At 43.2% G+C, this 14,343-nt stretch overlaps 1 protein-coding gene across 1 annotated transcript in view; it reads left to right on the forward strand.

Annotated features, from left to right (window-relative positions):
* Nucleotides 1-14,343, forward strand: part of khdrbs3 (KH domain containing, RNA binding, signal transduction associated 3) — a gene marked incomplete at both ends in the record, with an annotated part of 89,796 nt that overhangs the window by 70,627 nt on the left and 4,826 nt on the right. Inside the window, one exon of the mRNA XM_079232339.1 lies at nucleotides 3,552-3,634. Coding sequence (XP_079088465.1) covers nucleotides 3,552-3,634 — 83 coding nt within the window. The remainder of the gene's footprint in view (nucleotides 1-3,551; nucleotides 3,635-14,343) is intronic.

Consider the following 14,343-nt stretch of genomic DNA (forward strand, 5'->3'; position numbering starts at 1 on the left):
GGCGGTGGTAGAACAGACATGTTTGCCACGCTCAAATGTTTAGTCTCTGTGGCACAATCTCATAATATCGACAATCAATTTATCGTAACTGACAAACTAAGTCTGGACAGCCTCCGGATGCACAAGAGGATGTCCGTCGGCGGCTCGATCTCCGGCTCGTCTCGTCTACGTATCAAAGAGTCCTTGAGCGAGACGCTGAACCACAATTGTTCCTGATGGTTAGCCCAGTGCCTTGTGTGGCAGCTTTCCACCATTATTATGTTAGTGTGTGTGTGTGTGTGTGTGAATGGCTGAATGAGAGGTAAATTGTTGCAGCACTTTGGATAAAAGCCCTTCAGAGAGACGGCACGTCAACGGGTTCCATAAGAGAAAAACAGCATGGCTTCTCTGTTGAAGATGTGACAGGTCGCACTGCCAACAGCTATATTTATACCATGTGGACAATATGAAGTAATTTAAAACACATCAAGGTAAAGTTGCTGAACTCTATACCAGATACCTTTAAGTTCCTGCAGGAATAGAAAACATATTACACACTTTGACATAAAAAGCTATTTCTTTTCAACAATAATAAAATGTCTGGCTGGCGTAAAGCTTCAGTACCAAGAGTATCAGCGCTACAGGTCTCTAACGGTGAGGAAAACTACATTTTGAAGTGCATGAACACATCTCTTTGCAGTTTCCTTGATACAGGAATATATTAATACATGGATTAAAAAGCGCACGTAATTGTTATTTCTTATGCAGAAGGAATTTGAATGAATTAAACCATTGTGTAAATTAAACATTGTCAAGGAGAGACATCATCTCTGCTGTGTCTCATTGGTGGACTGACATTTGTATCACTGGTCTGAATAAACATTGTGATAAAAGTTCATGATATCTGTGTCTTTTAAGACTGGTACAGCCGACCAATCCTTGATTTTGATTCGCCCCACCTGCTCTGCGTCTTTAACCGATGAAGGCAATAATGATCCTATTATGATCAAATGATATACCTCAAACCAAGATGTTTATCCCTAGACTTTATACATTTCTGAATGTTATCTTGCATTTATATTCTGGTGTCTATTGACTATGGTTTATTTAGAGATGCTGAGAAGCCGAGCAGTACGGGAACATAATGCCTTTCCCTTCAGTTGCCTTATTTATTATCATCATTTGTCCAAATGGCGAGCATAGTTATGGCTTTATTTTATGGGTAAAAGACATCAATCCCAAATACCCGGTGAAGACAGTCGACTTAGTCGTCTTGCACAGATGTTGACTGTCCCTGTGTTTTTCTACTCAAAGAAAATATCATACTTGACAACTGAGGCTACATGTTTTTGCTCCTGTCGAAGATTCTCATCATTCAATATTCATAACCATGCTTATTTATTCCCGCCTGCAATGGGTATAATAGAGACAACTTTTAAATATATTGAAATATAGATGATCCCTAGAGTTTTGCGACAAAAAAAACATTGTGTTTCTGACAAAAAAAAGAGACGTCATTTCAATTTCAAATGAGGTGACATCCCTATAACGCATAAACTCACGTCAGCAGACGCCTTCTAGTGAAAGTTGGTTCAGCTTCAAAGACTTAAGCTGCGGCTTTGAGCAAACACTGTTTGTAGCATTGCATCAACACTTTGAAATGCTAGTAAATATTAACAATTCATAGAAAGAATGCAGCTGATGGTAACCTGATGCCCATACTGTAAATATAATATGCATTACTGTGTACTGCAACTATACGACTCTATGGAGAACTGTTACTGGTTACCTTGCACATTCAGTTTGGACTCTCAAAATATAACAATTCAAATAAGAGGCATTATTTTTCATTAAACTGTTGAGAATCCTATTATAATTATAAGCCCCACCTTTAACAGAGTTAAGTAAATTGAATTACATTGTGATGATAATGACTCCCTTTTACTCTTCACTTGAATTCAACTTTTACTTTGTAAAAAATACATGTAATGCCCCATTAGGGAGTCAGTGATACTGTTGGTACACATGCATGTATATCAATGACATATAAGCCTCAAACACAGCAGTATAACCTTCACAATGGTAGTTTTTACTGTACCAGTTTTATTGGATTAAAATGTGCATGCTTTTTTTCTATGTTCATTATTCCAGGACTACAATCATAACTACTACTGCATGTTTCCAAGTAAAAGAAATCCATGTCAACTTTCCTACGGCTAGTGTATTTTTTAGATTGCCTTGTCAAGCCCTCCTGAAACCATGTCCACAGTCCTCCTTAATGTTTCATTAAGCAGTAAAAAGGTTGGAAATAGCAAATCAAAGTCTACAGTTTGATCTGCCCGTTAATAAGTGCTTTTCATTACATCCCTTTGGAGAAAATTGCACTGTGTGTTTTTTGTTGTTTGGTTCTTCTTTCAGAATTGCTACTCCCACCGATTTTAAAAGCGTTCAAAGGGGTTTAATATTTTCAAGCGTACAGTTGTTGACTAAACTTAGTCCTTGCATTAGGATGTTGGGAATTGCTGACTTTGGAAAAGCTCCTGTAACTGCAGAATTACAAATGCGAAGAGGGACTTCAATTCCCCTCCAGCTACCTCTCGACAAATAGATGGACCTCCACAGAAAACAAACAAACCTCCCACGCACACGCAAACAACAAAGGAAACACAAACACGTCTTAAAAGCCGCCCGGCGGGATGACCAAGGAGAGGTTCTAGCATATGAAAGTGATTCCGAAAATGTACCTGCCAGGTTCCCCTCATAGTGTTAGAAAACATGTGTTGTGCGTTTTTACCCAGAAACAATGAAGTATTACAACATCCGGGTCTCTTTGTTGAAAGTAGTTCCAGTTCACATCTTCACATGTACTTAGTTTCTGGAGGATTAAAGATAAAAGAGTCAATTTCAATGCTGTCATTTGGCAAATGCATGTTTCTAATCAGGAATTAGGGGCCTTAATAAGAATATGGATGTGATGAGCATTTTCTTCTGGGTGCTAAATCTCACAGACATTCATTTCCAGCATGCAAATCAGGGGCAGATGGAATTAGCCAAGAAGTGTGCGGGGGATGAGAGATTTGTCGCTAGGGGTCGACGCCTTTTGTGGAACATAAATCCCATTTATCCCAAATTAGGACGGGTGCGGCACTGGTTCTCTTTGATGTTCCTCTTGGCGGGAGCCCGGGCGGAGTGCAGAGGGGAGACGGGGCAGATTGCTGGAGCACAGACAGATGTTCAAGGCTCTTCCTTTGAGGTGCTGATGAAACATCGCCGCAGCGAGAGTCCTCACATCCCACCGTCAGCCAGTTGACACAAAGACAAGGGCAGGGCTGCGGTCGCTGCTCTAATGGTGCTGCGCATGGTTCCGTTACACCAGTCAACAGTTTGACCTACATCTGTGCTCAGCTGAAGGCTGCAGCGTATTGCAACGTCTTGTCAAAACAAACTTCCTTGTAAGCGTTTCATAGATAGTGAAGAAAATGTACAAAGTAGAATACAATGGTTCAATGATTGCAACAGGTTGCACATCCGGACCACATCTAACCGGTTGCTTTTTCTTTTTGTTCCTCCAGGAATATGAAGACGACTACGGAACGACTTATGATGACCAAGGATATGAATCGTATGACAACAACTACAGCAATCAAGGACAGAAGTAAGTTCTGCTATTTGCACATCCTCCGTTTCTTTAAGGCTTTGTGACCCCCTTTGCCAAGTCCCGCCCCTTGAACACAGACCGGCCAATCATAGCATAGCATCGTATATAGCGCTGCTCCATAGACTCTCAATGCAACGTTTTTTAGATTTCCTTCATGTTCAGGCTTGTTTTGTGGATTTAGAGCTCGTCAGAGTGATGCTCGTTACCTAAAGAGGTTGGAAGGAGACTTCTACGTTTCTACATACCTGTGGAGTTAGCATAAGTAGAGTATGTTAGCATGTAATTAACTAGCCTTAGCGCTTCAATGCTGCTCTGGCTACTGAACGTGAGCACACGCTCCTTTATGATGATTGTAACAACACCCTGTTTCCAACAATGAGGGGCGGCTGATTAACAGAAACACTTCTCTGTATCTCTGGAACTCAACAGCGGCACAAACTACATCCTCCAAAATGAACATGAAATGTAATCAACACCTCTCTGCAACCGTTTCAACAGCAACTGAACATCATGAGCTTCAGAAGGAGAACTTATTGCAGGTCCGTTGTTTCTTTAGCGATGTGTACCTAATAAACTGGCAAATTGAGTGCACTAATAAAGAATAAATGACTCAATTCGACTTAATTATCATTAAAGTCCATACCAGGGTAAAAACACGACAACAGCAGGACTAAAGAGCACTAAATACAAAAAGATGAGTGATATTTATGTCTCTCCAAGTCTAAAATACAAATGTATGAGCAGCTTATAGAAGGCAGAAAACCCGCTGCAGTCTGGCCATTGGGGCCGGAGTAAATGTGCGAGAACATGAGGTAAACTTGAGATTGGTGAACAGCTGGATGATGGTGCATGAGCTGTTAGGAGTCATTTGTGCTCATTTTCTGCCCTGCTTGAAACTGGAAAGAACAGTTTGTGTTAATGAAGTATTTTGTGAAGTGTGAAATGTTTTAACTGACCTCCGAGTTGTCTTTTAGGATAAAGACTCATAAAAGATAACTTCAACCTTGAATTCCACGATGCGGTGCGTTGAGAAAGAGTTGAAAAGATTCGACGCGCGGCGAGATCTCGGATTCAATTTTGGTTTTGGGAAATAAAATAAAGCAAATCGCGGCGTACCGGCTCATTACGCTGAACGTCGAACTCCTTTGTTTTAATCACCTTTTTAAAATGCGCAGCTAAAGGTGCACTTTGCTCGATGTATTTTTATGCCAATGCAAAAATAAACAGCCGTTGCTTCATTTAACAGAGAGTCTTACACAGCTAAATGCAAAATATTGATTTTCTCACATCCAGGGAGCGATAACGCTCTGCGAGCCGCACAAGGTCAAGGCTTTCTCTCGGGTTTGCCGGCGTCCCGCTCGGTTTCATCAGCACACAATGTGCTACATTTACGTCTACAGTCTGTGCCACTTCAAAGAAAAAGTGATTGTTCATTTAGTGTGTCAAAAAAAAATTGGATTGTATTTGCAGCAGTTGGAAAAGATGAAAACAGACAGAGAGAAAAAAAGAAAAAGAACATTATTCTGTCCTTTGGCTTTTGTTGCCGCGCGGTGGTCGATGTTTTCCTTTGTCGTGGAGTCAGGATGTATGTCACCCGGGCTTCATCCATCTTTTGTGCTATCTCTTTTGCTGGGGCCAGATCAGACACACACACACACACACGCACACACACACAACTCCGCTACCTCTCTAACACACTGAGGGTTGTATCTTGAAGTGTTGGTGGTTGTGCTGTCTGGGGGCCTCAGGAATCTGCAGCTATTTGTTTTATAAGCATCCTCTTGAATAATGGTGGGGGTGTTTTGGTGAAGGTGAGGAAGGGGGGATGGCAGCACAGACACACACAAAAATGGAGTCCATCATATAAAGGCTGGAGGCTGGGTCGACTCAAAGAGATGTTCATGTCTGTTATCTGGTGGGAAACAAAGCAGCTAATAGGGCCCAGACATGGAAGCCTGTGCCTCCAGAGACAGCTGATTCACTTACTTCTTCCTCTTATTCCTGTGTCCTGGATTTAGTTGAAAAGTTACTGATACTGCAGGCGGACATTGTGCATGTGTACTGCAGTATTTCTGTCATTTGACCAGCCATGAATTGATTGTATTTTGTTCATTTTGTCCATATAAGATGTATTGTTGCCGTTTTCTCCGGGAAGTGACGTCCATAATTGTAAAAAAAAGATGGTCCTTTTATTACCTTTTTAGTTATTGCATTTTTATCTACGCCGCACTCGATACTGCGACATAATCCCCGTCCCTTCGTCGTGTCCTCTTCACAGTCACAATCCTACTTAGCTTCTTGATGGACAAAGGTGCATCACTTTCACCCCCGAGCCCGAGGAAAGTCATATCCGTTCCCAGCTGCAGCAGCAGGGCCTCGTCGGGAGAGTGTGTGTGTGTGTGTGTGTGTGTGTGTGTGTGTGTGGATGAGAAGTCTCCTAACAATGTTTCTCAGGCCTAAGGAGCTCCCAGTCACCGATCGGAGCTCTGACTGCGTGGCAGGATTTCAGTTGCCGGAGGATAACAAGCAGAACAATTTACAGTCTCTCTGTCATGGTATTACCCCGGTGGCTTGTGCTGGAAACAGGCCTGCCGTTTGTGAACAGGAAGGGAAAGGAAGAGGATGGTTTAATAAAAGAGGCATCTGCTCTTAAACAGACTGTTATGCCACATCAGTGGATTCTCTGATAACTTCATTATCTTGAAATATATTTCCATAACACACGAAATACATTCGAGGTAATTATGGGTTTTTTCCTCATCGGACGCAGCGTCACCAGAGAGAAGACTACAATTAGTTGGTCGGCCGTGAGAAGATTATGATAATTGATTTACATAATTGATCAACAACGATTTGTGAGACCCTTGGCAAAGGGATCTGCAGGATTTTATAACATAAAGTCGATGTAAAGAGGCTCCCACCGCAGCACTGGTAGTCAGAGAGCCAGCATGGGGCTTAACTTACTTAACTATAAAAAAGAACAAGCAAATATTAAGGCAAAAATTAAACGTACACCTCAACATCTCACATTCCTACTCGTCATATTTTGCAGACTTCTGCATCTCATCTTGACCCTGACTACAGACGCAGAGGGGCGCTAAAAGCTTTGGTGTTTGGCTGCAGGTCTGAGACCCTCAGAGACCCTCAACTCCTTTAAATACAGATTGAAGACTGTTCTGTTAATTGAACCAGACTACTGCATTGTATTTCTTAAACTGCAACTTTTATTCTATTTTTGGCTTCTTGACTGTTTTAAAATGAATATTCTTAATTGTTTTTAAATCTCGTTTTCTTCTGCTTTATGTTTTGATGTTTTGAAAGCTTTCACGTGAAGCACTTTGAATCGCCTTGTTGTTAAAATGCGCTTTACAAATACACTTGCCTTGCCCTTAGAGTGAGATTCGAGGTTGAACGTTTCTGTTGTGAGAACAACCTTTACCTGGAGGAAACATGTTGGTGTTGCAAACTGTCACACAGTTCACAGCTGGCTAATTAAATATGTATCAGTGCATCGCAATGTGAATGCGTTGCCCTTAAAACCCCATTCTGTACTAAAGTAGTGTTGAATATATCTTCCTGAATAAAATTACAGGCATGAAAAACTATGGGAGGAATCTTTTTTTTTTATGTTATAATTGCATAAGAAAAACAGACTTAACGTTTTACTTTATTACCTATACTTCCACTGTATGCTACTATCACTGTTGGGCACTGATAACATCTTTATTTTCTCTGCTGGACAAAATGTAATACTTTACATTAAAGGAAAAACACAGCAACCACTGACAAATGAGACGAGACAACCTGTGTCCCCGTACTGTACACATTCTGTCACACAGGACAGCCAGAATTGAGTAGTTTAGACTAAATTAAATGTGAAAGGAGAATTAGTCGCTCACAACCATCAGACATGAGACTTATTCCGGCGCCTTGAAGACATTTTGCAACATGTACATGTTTCAGAAGAGAGCTGACGCCTGGGGGAACCTCATGGAACGTCACCTCGGCGTGACAGCCGTGGCGGTCGGGTCCGCCAGCCTCTAGATCACAGCGTCCCCTTACCGTGTTTATACAACACAGAGCATCAAGCCATCGTCTTTTTCTTCTTTTTTTTTTGAGGCAGCAGAGAGTTTCATCTCAGGAGAGTCATCGGAAGCCGCCGCGCTTCGGCACCGATCGAGCGGCCGAGGTCGAGGAGGCTTGTTTGTGCGCAGGGCGTCTTTAATTTCATCAGCGGAGAGAAGGTGACGTCTCTGTAGGGAAATGAGAAGGGATGGCGGCCCGTGGCTCGGCCCCCCCCCCCTCGGCTGGACACTCGGAGAGGTCGCGGCGAGGTCGTCTCTCGCGACTCGTGTGCGATCAAAGCGGTATTTCATACTTGACACCTTCGGAGACAGCCGGCTGCTGACACCTCGCACCTTTTCCCTCGCATCTTGCTTTGGTACACGCTACGTCGTGGGATGGATCCCGGAGGCCCCGGGGGCCACGAGGGTAGCTGGGTGACAGTGTTTTAAAGGGCAGTCGCACCCCTGAGGAATGGCTGTAAATCTTAGTACAAGAGACGGGGAACGGAGGAGGAGAGTGACTGGCTTTCTATGTTTCATTTTAGAACCGATTCCTTAAAAAGAGCCCCAAAACTACTGGAGTCTCATCAGCAACACAATCTATTCAGTGGACAACTTGGGGCTAGTTAGTCGTTCTTACACTGCCAAATACTACAAGTATGCATGTATATAATATATGTATTGATATATATGTTTAATTGGGATGTATCAAACACTGAAAATGATTATTTTGTCTATGCTGAATCTACCTGCATGCACATTCAGACAAAGATTTGCATTTAATAATCCCCAGACATCTTGTAGCCAGAGATCTCCGCTTGTCTGGTCTCACGGCTCTAGACCTACATACTTGCATCAAAATAAGTGTATATCATTTGAACTACAGCCATGCGAGCCGCTCTGTGAGGCTGTGTTTAGGCACAGTGGTGAGCTAATGCTAATGCTAGTAAATGCCAGGGATCTGATTGCAGATGCGTCGCAGCGACTTGTTCTGCGCTCCCATGCCGAACGAAGCAGGACATGTATGTCAGCGGTCAACAAGCCATCCCCTAACGTCTTTGTGTTCACCTGCAGCTGATGCAATGTGTTTGATCGCACTGTCTTAGCCACTGCTACTTCTTTGAGGCGTGCTTGTTGTGTCGGGGCCCTGAGGCAGACAACACCCATTTAGTACAATGGGAATATCAGGATTGTGTTTTATCTTGGAACAGATTGGTTGTGGTAGCCGTCTGCCTCTGAAATGCCTACGGTGCTTCACCGTCGCTGGGTACCTAGATGCTCTTTTCAAGGTAGACAGCCTGTCAGGATGAGTGACAGGTGCTGTGGCGGGAATTAGACCATCTGAGAGAAGGAAGGGCGGGATTTACACCTCTCGCTCAGCCGGGAGACAAAAGACGGCGTATTGTTGGTTGTAAATGTAATGTTCCCTCAATAAGACGTAACGTCTTCCACAGATTCCAGATAGTCACGATGTAACAGCACAAACATGTTTCCAAGAGGCAGTATTTTCCCTGGGGGAGAGTTTTATGTATCCAAACCCTTCAAGAAAAAAAATGAAAGAAGAGGAAAGTAACATAAATGGCCTGTTCAAAAGCGGAGAGAAGACTCATTTGTAAAGTCAAATCTTTGCTGTAGGCCATTCTTTCACTCTTTGTGACTCTTCAGCAGGGGGTCAGCATCGGAGATAGCTTTGCAATCAGCCACCACACTGAGCAATCACCAGTGCGTCCATAAGGAGGGATTCCATTTGAAATTATGTGAGCTTCATTTCATACTAAATGGTTGGAAAAAGGGAAGAGCGCTGCTTTTTTTTCTTCTCCCCCTTGGCCATTTTCACTGTATTGTTGTCTGTAGAAATCACCACTGGTGTAATCAGAGCCTTCAGTGGCGCAGTTTCATCCACATTTTACTTTTTCAATCTTGTGCTACGAAAATATGAAAAAACATTGTTACACAAGGAAGTATTTTTGCTGAAACTCCCCTCATAAGTTGAGTTAAAAGTGTACAATATTCATTAAATAGGGCTAAAGAAGAACACAGCACACCGGTACTGTGGCTTATTACTCTGCAGCCCCTCATAATGCACTTCCAGATTTCATCAGATTTATCACAGAGGACTGGAAGAGTAATGGCGACGTAAGAAAACAAAGTCCACGAGGGACGTGTACTACATCATTCAGATTTAACACTGCCATCTGCTTCGTGTTGCCCGGGAACGGCAACATCAGTGCTTAAGACGAAGCATTTACAGAGATGACGGATACGCTGGAGAGGCCGGGTCCTTACCTGTGGAAAAGTAGGTCTGGAATCAGACGCCTGATGAAAGAGACACGCTCCTCTGTTGCGTTTGCCTCCCGAGGTCCACGCCTGCGCTTTCCACGGATGTGTTCGCTCTTCTTTTTTTTCTTGGCCGGTGAAGCTTAAGGGAAACGCAAACCAGCGGACGCCTCCTGCTAATGAATGTCAAATCAGCAGCTGACCTATTCAGAAAGGCAAAGCATTTTCACACCTATGACAGGGCTACGTCTGGAGCGAGATCTAACCGCGCTCGGCGCCGCAGCTCATGCTCGTGTTCGTGCAGCGAGCTGTGCGCTTCTGACAAGGCGGCGCTGCGATTGCAAGTCAATGAGGATGAATGTAGAATGTGCGAGGCAGTGGAAAAGGGTTTTTGAGGTTCAAGTTTCCTTTTATCTCATAATGCCTTGAAGTTGGCAACATATCTTCTGTTTTTTTTAGTTTGTTTAATTAAAGGAACCTGACAACATCAAATAAAGCCAGTGACTAGCCCCACATCAAGCTACGTCAAACTTCATGTGTAAACAAAACAAGCAGCGTGTATCCAGGCAATCGGCTTGAAGTTGTCGTAGAAGACAAGTCACACAATCTCAACAAATAAATGGATTAAACTCACCAAGCTGTCTTCCTGTGGAGAAGTGGCTGATTGGCAGCAAGCCGCTCAGCAGTGTGCGTACTCGTAGTTCCGTTAGCTGTTAGCAATGGAAGTAAACACGGTATTGTAGCCGCTGGGGTTCGGCAATGCAACCAGGGATGTGATCACTAGCGGCCTCTACCAGGGGGCGGTTACAAGTCGTGAGTAAGGAGTCGGCAGGCAGTCAATAGCAGCCTAGACACCCCAAATACCGTAAAAGTCGGGTTACAAGCCGCTCCTACCTCCGGTCAGTGTCCCGCTGTAGCAAGCTAGGAGCAGCGCTAGCTAGTGCTGCTAGCTCCCCGCTGCTGCTGCAACTGTCCGAGTCCCCTCTGCCCAAGTCGGGTGTAGAGCCGGGGCTGGTCCCTACCTTTGGTGGTTGTCGAGGAGCTACCGGAGAGCTACCGGAGAGCTACCGGAGAGCTAGCGGACAGCTAGCGGACAGCTAGCGGAAGTTAGCACGAAACTAGCATGAGCCCCAGCTGGCTACAGCGGGGAGCAAATGGGGACAATGACTGAAGGTAGTCGCGGCGTATAACCCGACTTTTACGGTATGCATTTTGCCGTCAGCAAAATGCAAGATTAGCCGTGGACAGACACAGAGGTGCACATTCACTCACGCACGGTCGCACACAAACATGAGTAGTGAGCATGATTCTCCTGGCGAAGATAATAATGATCTACAAATCAACTGCTCCTCCACTTAAATTGCCAAAAAAACAATATAGATTTTTTATAGTTCTTTTCTGCGTTAGTACTGTACTTTACACTGAAAATATTTACTGTGTAATAAAGAAAGCTCTTTATCAGTTGGAATGCTTACTGCACTGCAGAGTGCTGATTGATGGTAAATGTGCTGTATAGGGCAACAGGGGCTGTCCGACTTTTGGCCGCACAAAGCAGAAGTTTATTGGAATCTTTGACCTTCAGGATGTGTCTCTCAAGACTCACCGGTCTCTGTAATTGAGAGGAGAAAGTAACTACAGAGAGAAGTTTTGTAGCAATATTGATAAAATGTCACCTCGGAAATTAGAGGCGCCTAACAGCTTTTGTTGCACTCTCCTCTTTTGTGAAAAGAGAAGGTCTGCAGTGGCAGCTCTCAGCACAGCCGAGCACCATTATTGGTCCTTCCTGCCGTTAGCAACAGCAAAACTTCAAGGGTTAATTAAAAATGGTTGTTTTTCTACAGGTTCTTTTTGTGAAAATGAATGCAGTGGGAAGAAAAAAATGCTGACCGCCTTCAGCAGAATGTAAGCAAGCCTCTGGAATAGTGTTAGCGTTGCTGTGCAGCATCTTTGCTTGTTTTGTTCGGATGTTTTTTTATGTATTTTATCGTTGAATATGACATGAGCCGTACAGGAAAGCCCAAGAATATCCAATATTGCACATGCTTCCCAATATGTCTGCATGCGCCTGTGAATTGTGGCAAATTGATTTTCTGACATTCATAAAGATTGATCTATATTTTGAAAGGCGACCTCTCTCGAATACACACCTGCATTTTGGCATTGTGTGAAATCTAATTATTTATCATCCTGTCAGGTCTTGTACACGACACGACGAGCCAAAACATGCATCCAGTTGCCACGGCTCTCTCGCTCTCTCTCTCTCTCTCTCTCTCTCTCTCTCCGGCTACCCCTCCTCTCCTTTCACATGTCGGCCAGTGAATGGTGTCAAGGATATTGCAGCGACTTGACACCCGTGGCGGATGCACGGTGGCGCCTCGGCCCGCGAGAGCTGACTGGAAAACCTTTCGCCCGTAAGCAGCTGGCCTCGCTTCTTGGACGGAGACGGCACCGGCACAGGCGGCACAGAGCCTTGTTTGCGGCTGCTGGCTCGGCATTGTTTGTAGTTGAATTATGAACTGTGTAAAATGTATGCTTAGCCCGACTTGGGGCTCGAGCCCCCGGGAGGGATCTTTCTCACGACTCATTGAGCAGCCGCAGTGCTCTTAAGGCGATTCCGCGAGAAATTGTTGCGGAAAACAAAGGAATAAGCACAAAGTGTGTCATGCTGTTGATGTTGAGGGGCATTATCAGTTATTGGAAGGCTGCCAGAGGAAGGATCAGTTCGCCCACAGTAGAATTAAACATGTTTCTCACTTTCTTTTACTGGTATTTAGCAATGCAGAAAATGTAACGGTTGACCATCTCAGCGTTTTCATATACAGCACCATTTTTCTCAGTAAATATATTTCTAAAAGAGCTATTGACATGACTTTTTCACCAGGTGACGGTCACAACCCAAGTAATACACACATACAAAGAAAAGCAAACAAAAAAGTTCCGAAATTAAGTTATGTGTAATAAAATGGAATGGACACAGGGAAAACATATTGAACACGCTGAATTAAATGTATTTAATAATTGGTACAAAATCCCCAAAAGACATCTGGTGAAAATGTCATGTCAATAGCACCTTATTTTATTTTAGCCGCTGTTTTTGTTTCTGCCTCAATGCCAACACACTGCAGGTGAATGCAGTTGCGTGCGTGGGGATCACACTATGTATTACATATATTTACATTTTCACATTTTTCAGTTCTGTGAAAGACTTAACGTCCCTATAACTCCACAAAACACACTGAGCTTTTTCACTGGAACTACTTCCTACTGAAGAAATAGTCCCTCTGAAATATTTTGTGGGTTATTCAGAGCAACAGTAACACTATTTGTACAGAGACACTATTACAGTTACATTTTTCAATCTTATCTCCAGTGCTAGAAGCACCATGAACAAAATTGGATTCACTTACATTGAAGTGGTTCATGCTTTGTGTTAAAATGATTGAGGTGCTCGTTGTACTTTCACTGATCAAATGCAAAAAAACGTCCACATTCAGCGCACCGCTGGTTTCTTTCTACGGTTTTCCTGCCGACTGGCTCTGATAGCACAGTGTGTCATTGGCATTTTAAAGTTTAGGTTAACATTATCTGCACTTAAAGGTTCTAAAATATACTTTTTCCATGATTGCACATTTATGTTGTTCTCTAAAATGCTAGCTCAGACAACATGCTAGCCAGACAACATCTATGCTAACGGCAGCAACGAACACATTTAGCTTCATCGTTCAGCTAAATTGTAGCATTTAGCTTCATTATTCAGCTAAATTGTAGCATTTAGCTTCATTGTTCAGCTAAATTGTAGCGTTTAGCTTCATCATTCAGCTAAATTGTAGCATTTAGCTTCATCGTTCAGCTAAATTGTAGCATTTCGCTTCATCATTCAGCTAAATTGGAGCATTTAGCTTCATTGTTCAGCTAAATTGGAGCATTTAGCATCATGATGCCAGGTCCTTTTGCAGGATTGTAGGTATATTTGTCCAGAAGGTCGTAGAAAAAGAGAATAGAGAGTACAAAATGTTTATTGGAATATGTTTTCATAATCACAAAGTGTACCTTCTGTATCTTTAAACCTGTATGTAACACTTGATGTGATTGTGGCACCACACAGGCACCCTTTTAATAATAGTACCTTTCAGTCATAGAGGTGACACCTCTATGTTCGTCTCCCGTTTGGCGTTGAATTCTTTTGGAGGATAAAAAAAAAAAAATGAACACGAGGATATTAATTACTGAAGAATATATTCACTGGGCAGCATCTTTTCACGAAGCAGATACTGCTCAGCGAAAGCAGACTTAATAGCAGACGGAATTAGTAGAGATTGATTTCCTGGAGTGCTGCAAACCGCGGTGTAATTTGATCGAGGAGCG

The sequence above is a fragment of the Taurulus bubalis genome, assembly GCF_910589615.1.
Source record: "Taurulus bubalis genome assembly, chromosome: 16".
Classification (NCBI taxonomy): Eukaryota; Metazoa; Chordata; class Actinopteri; order Perciformes; family Cottidae; genus Taurulus; species Taurulus bubalis.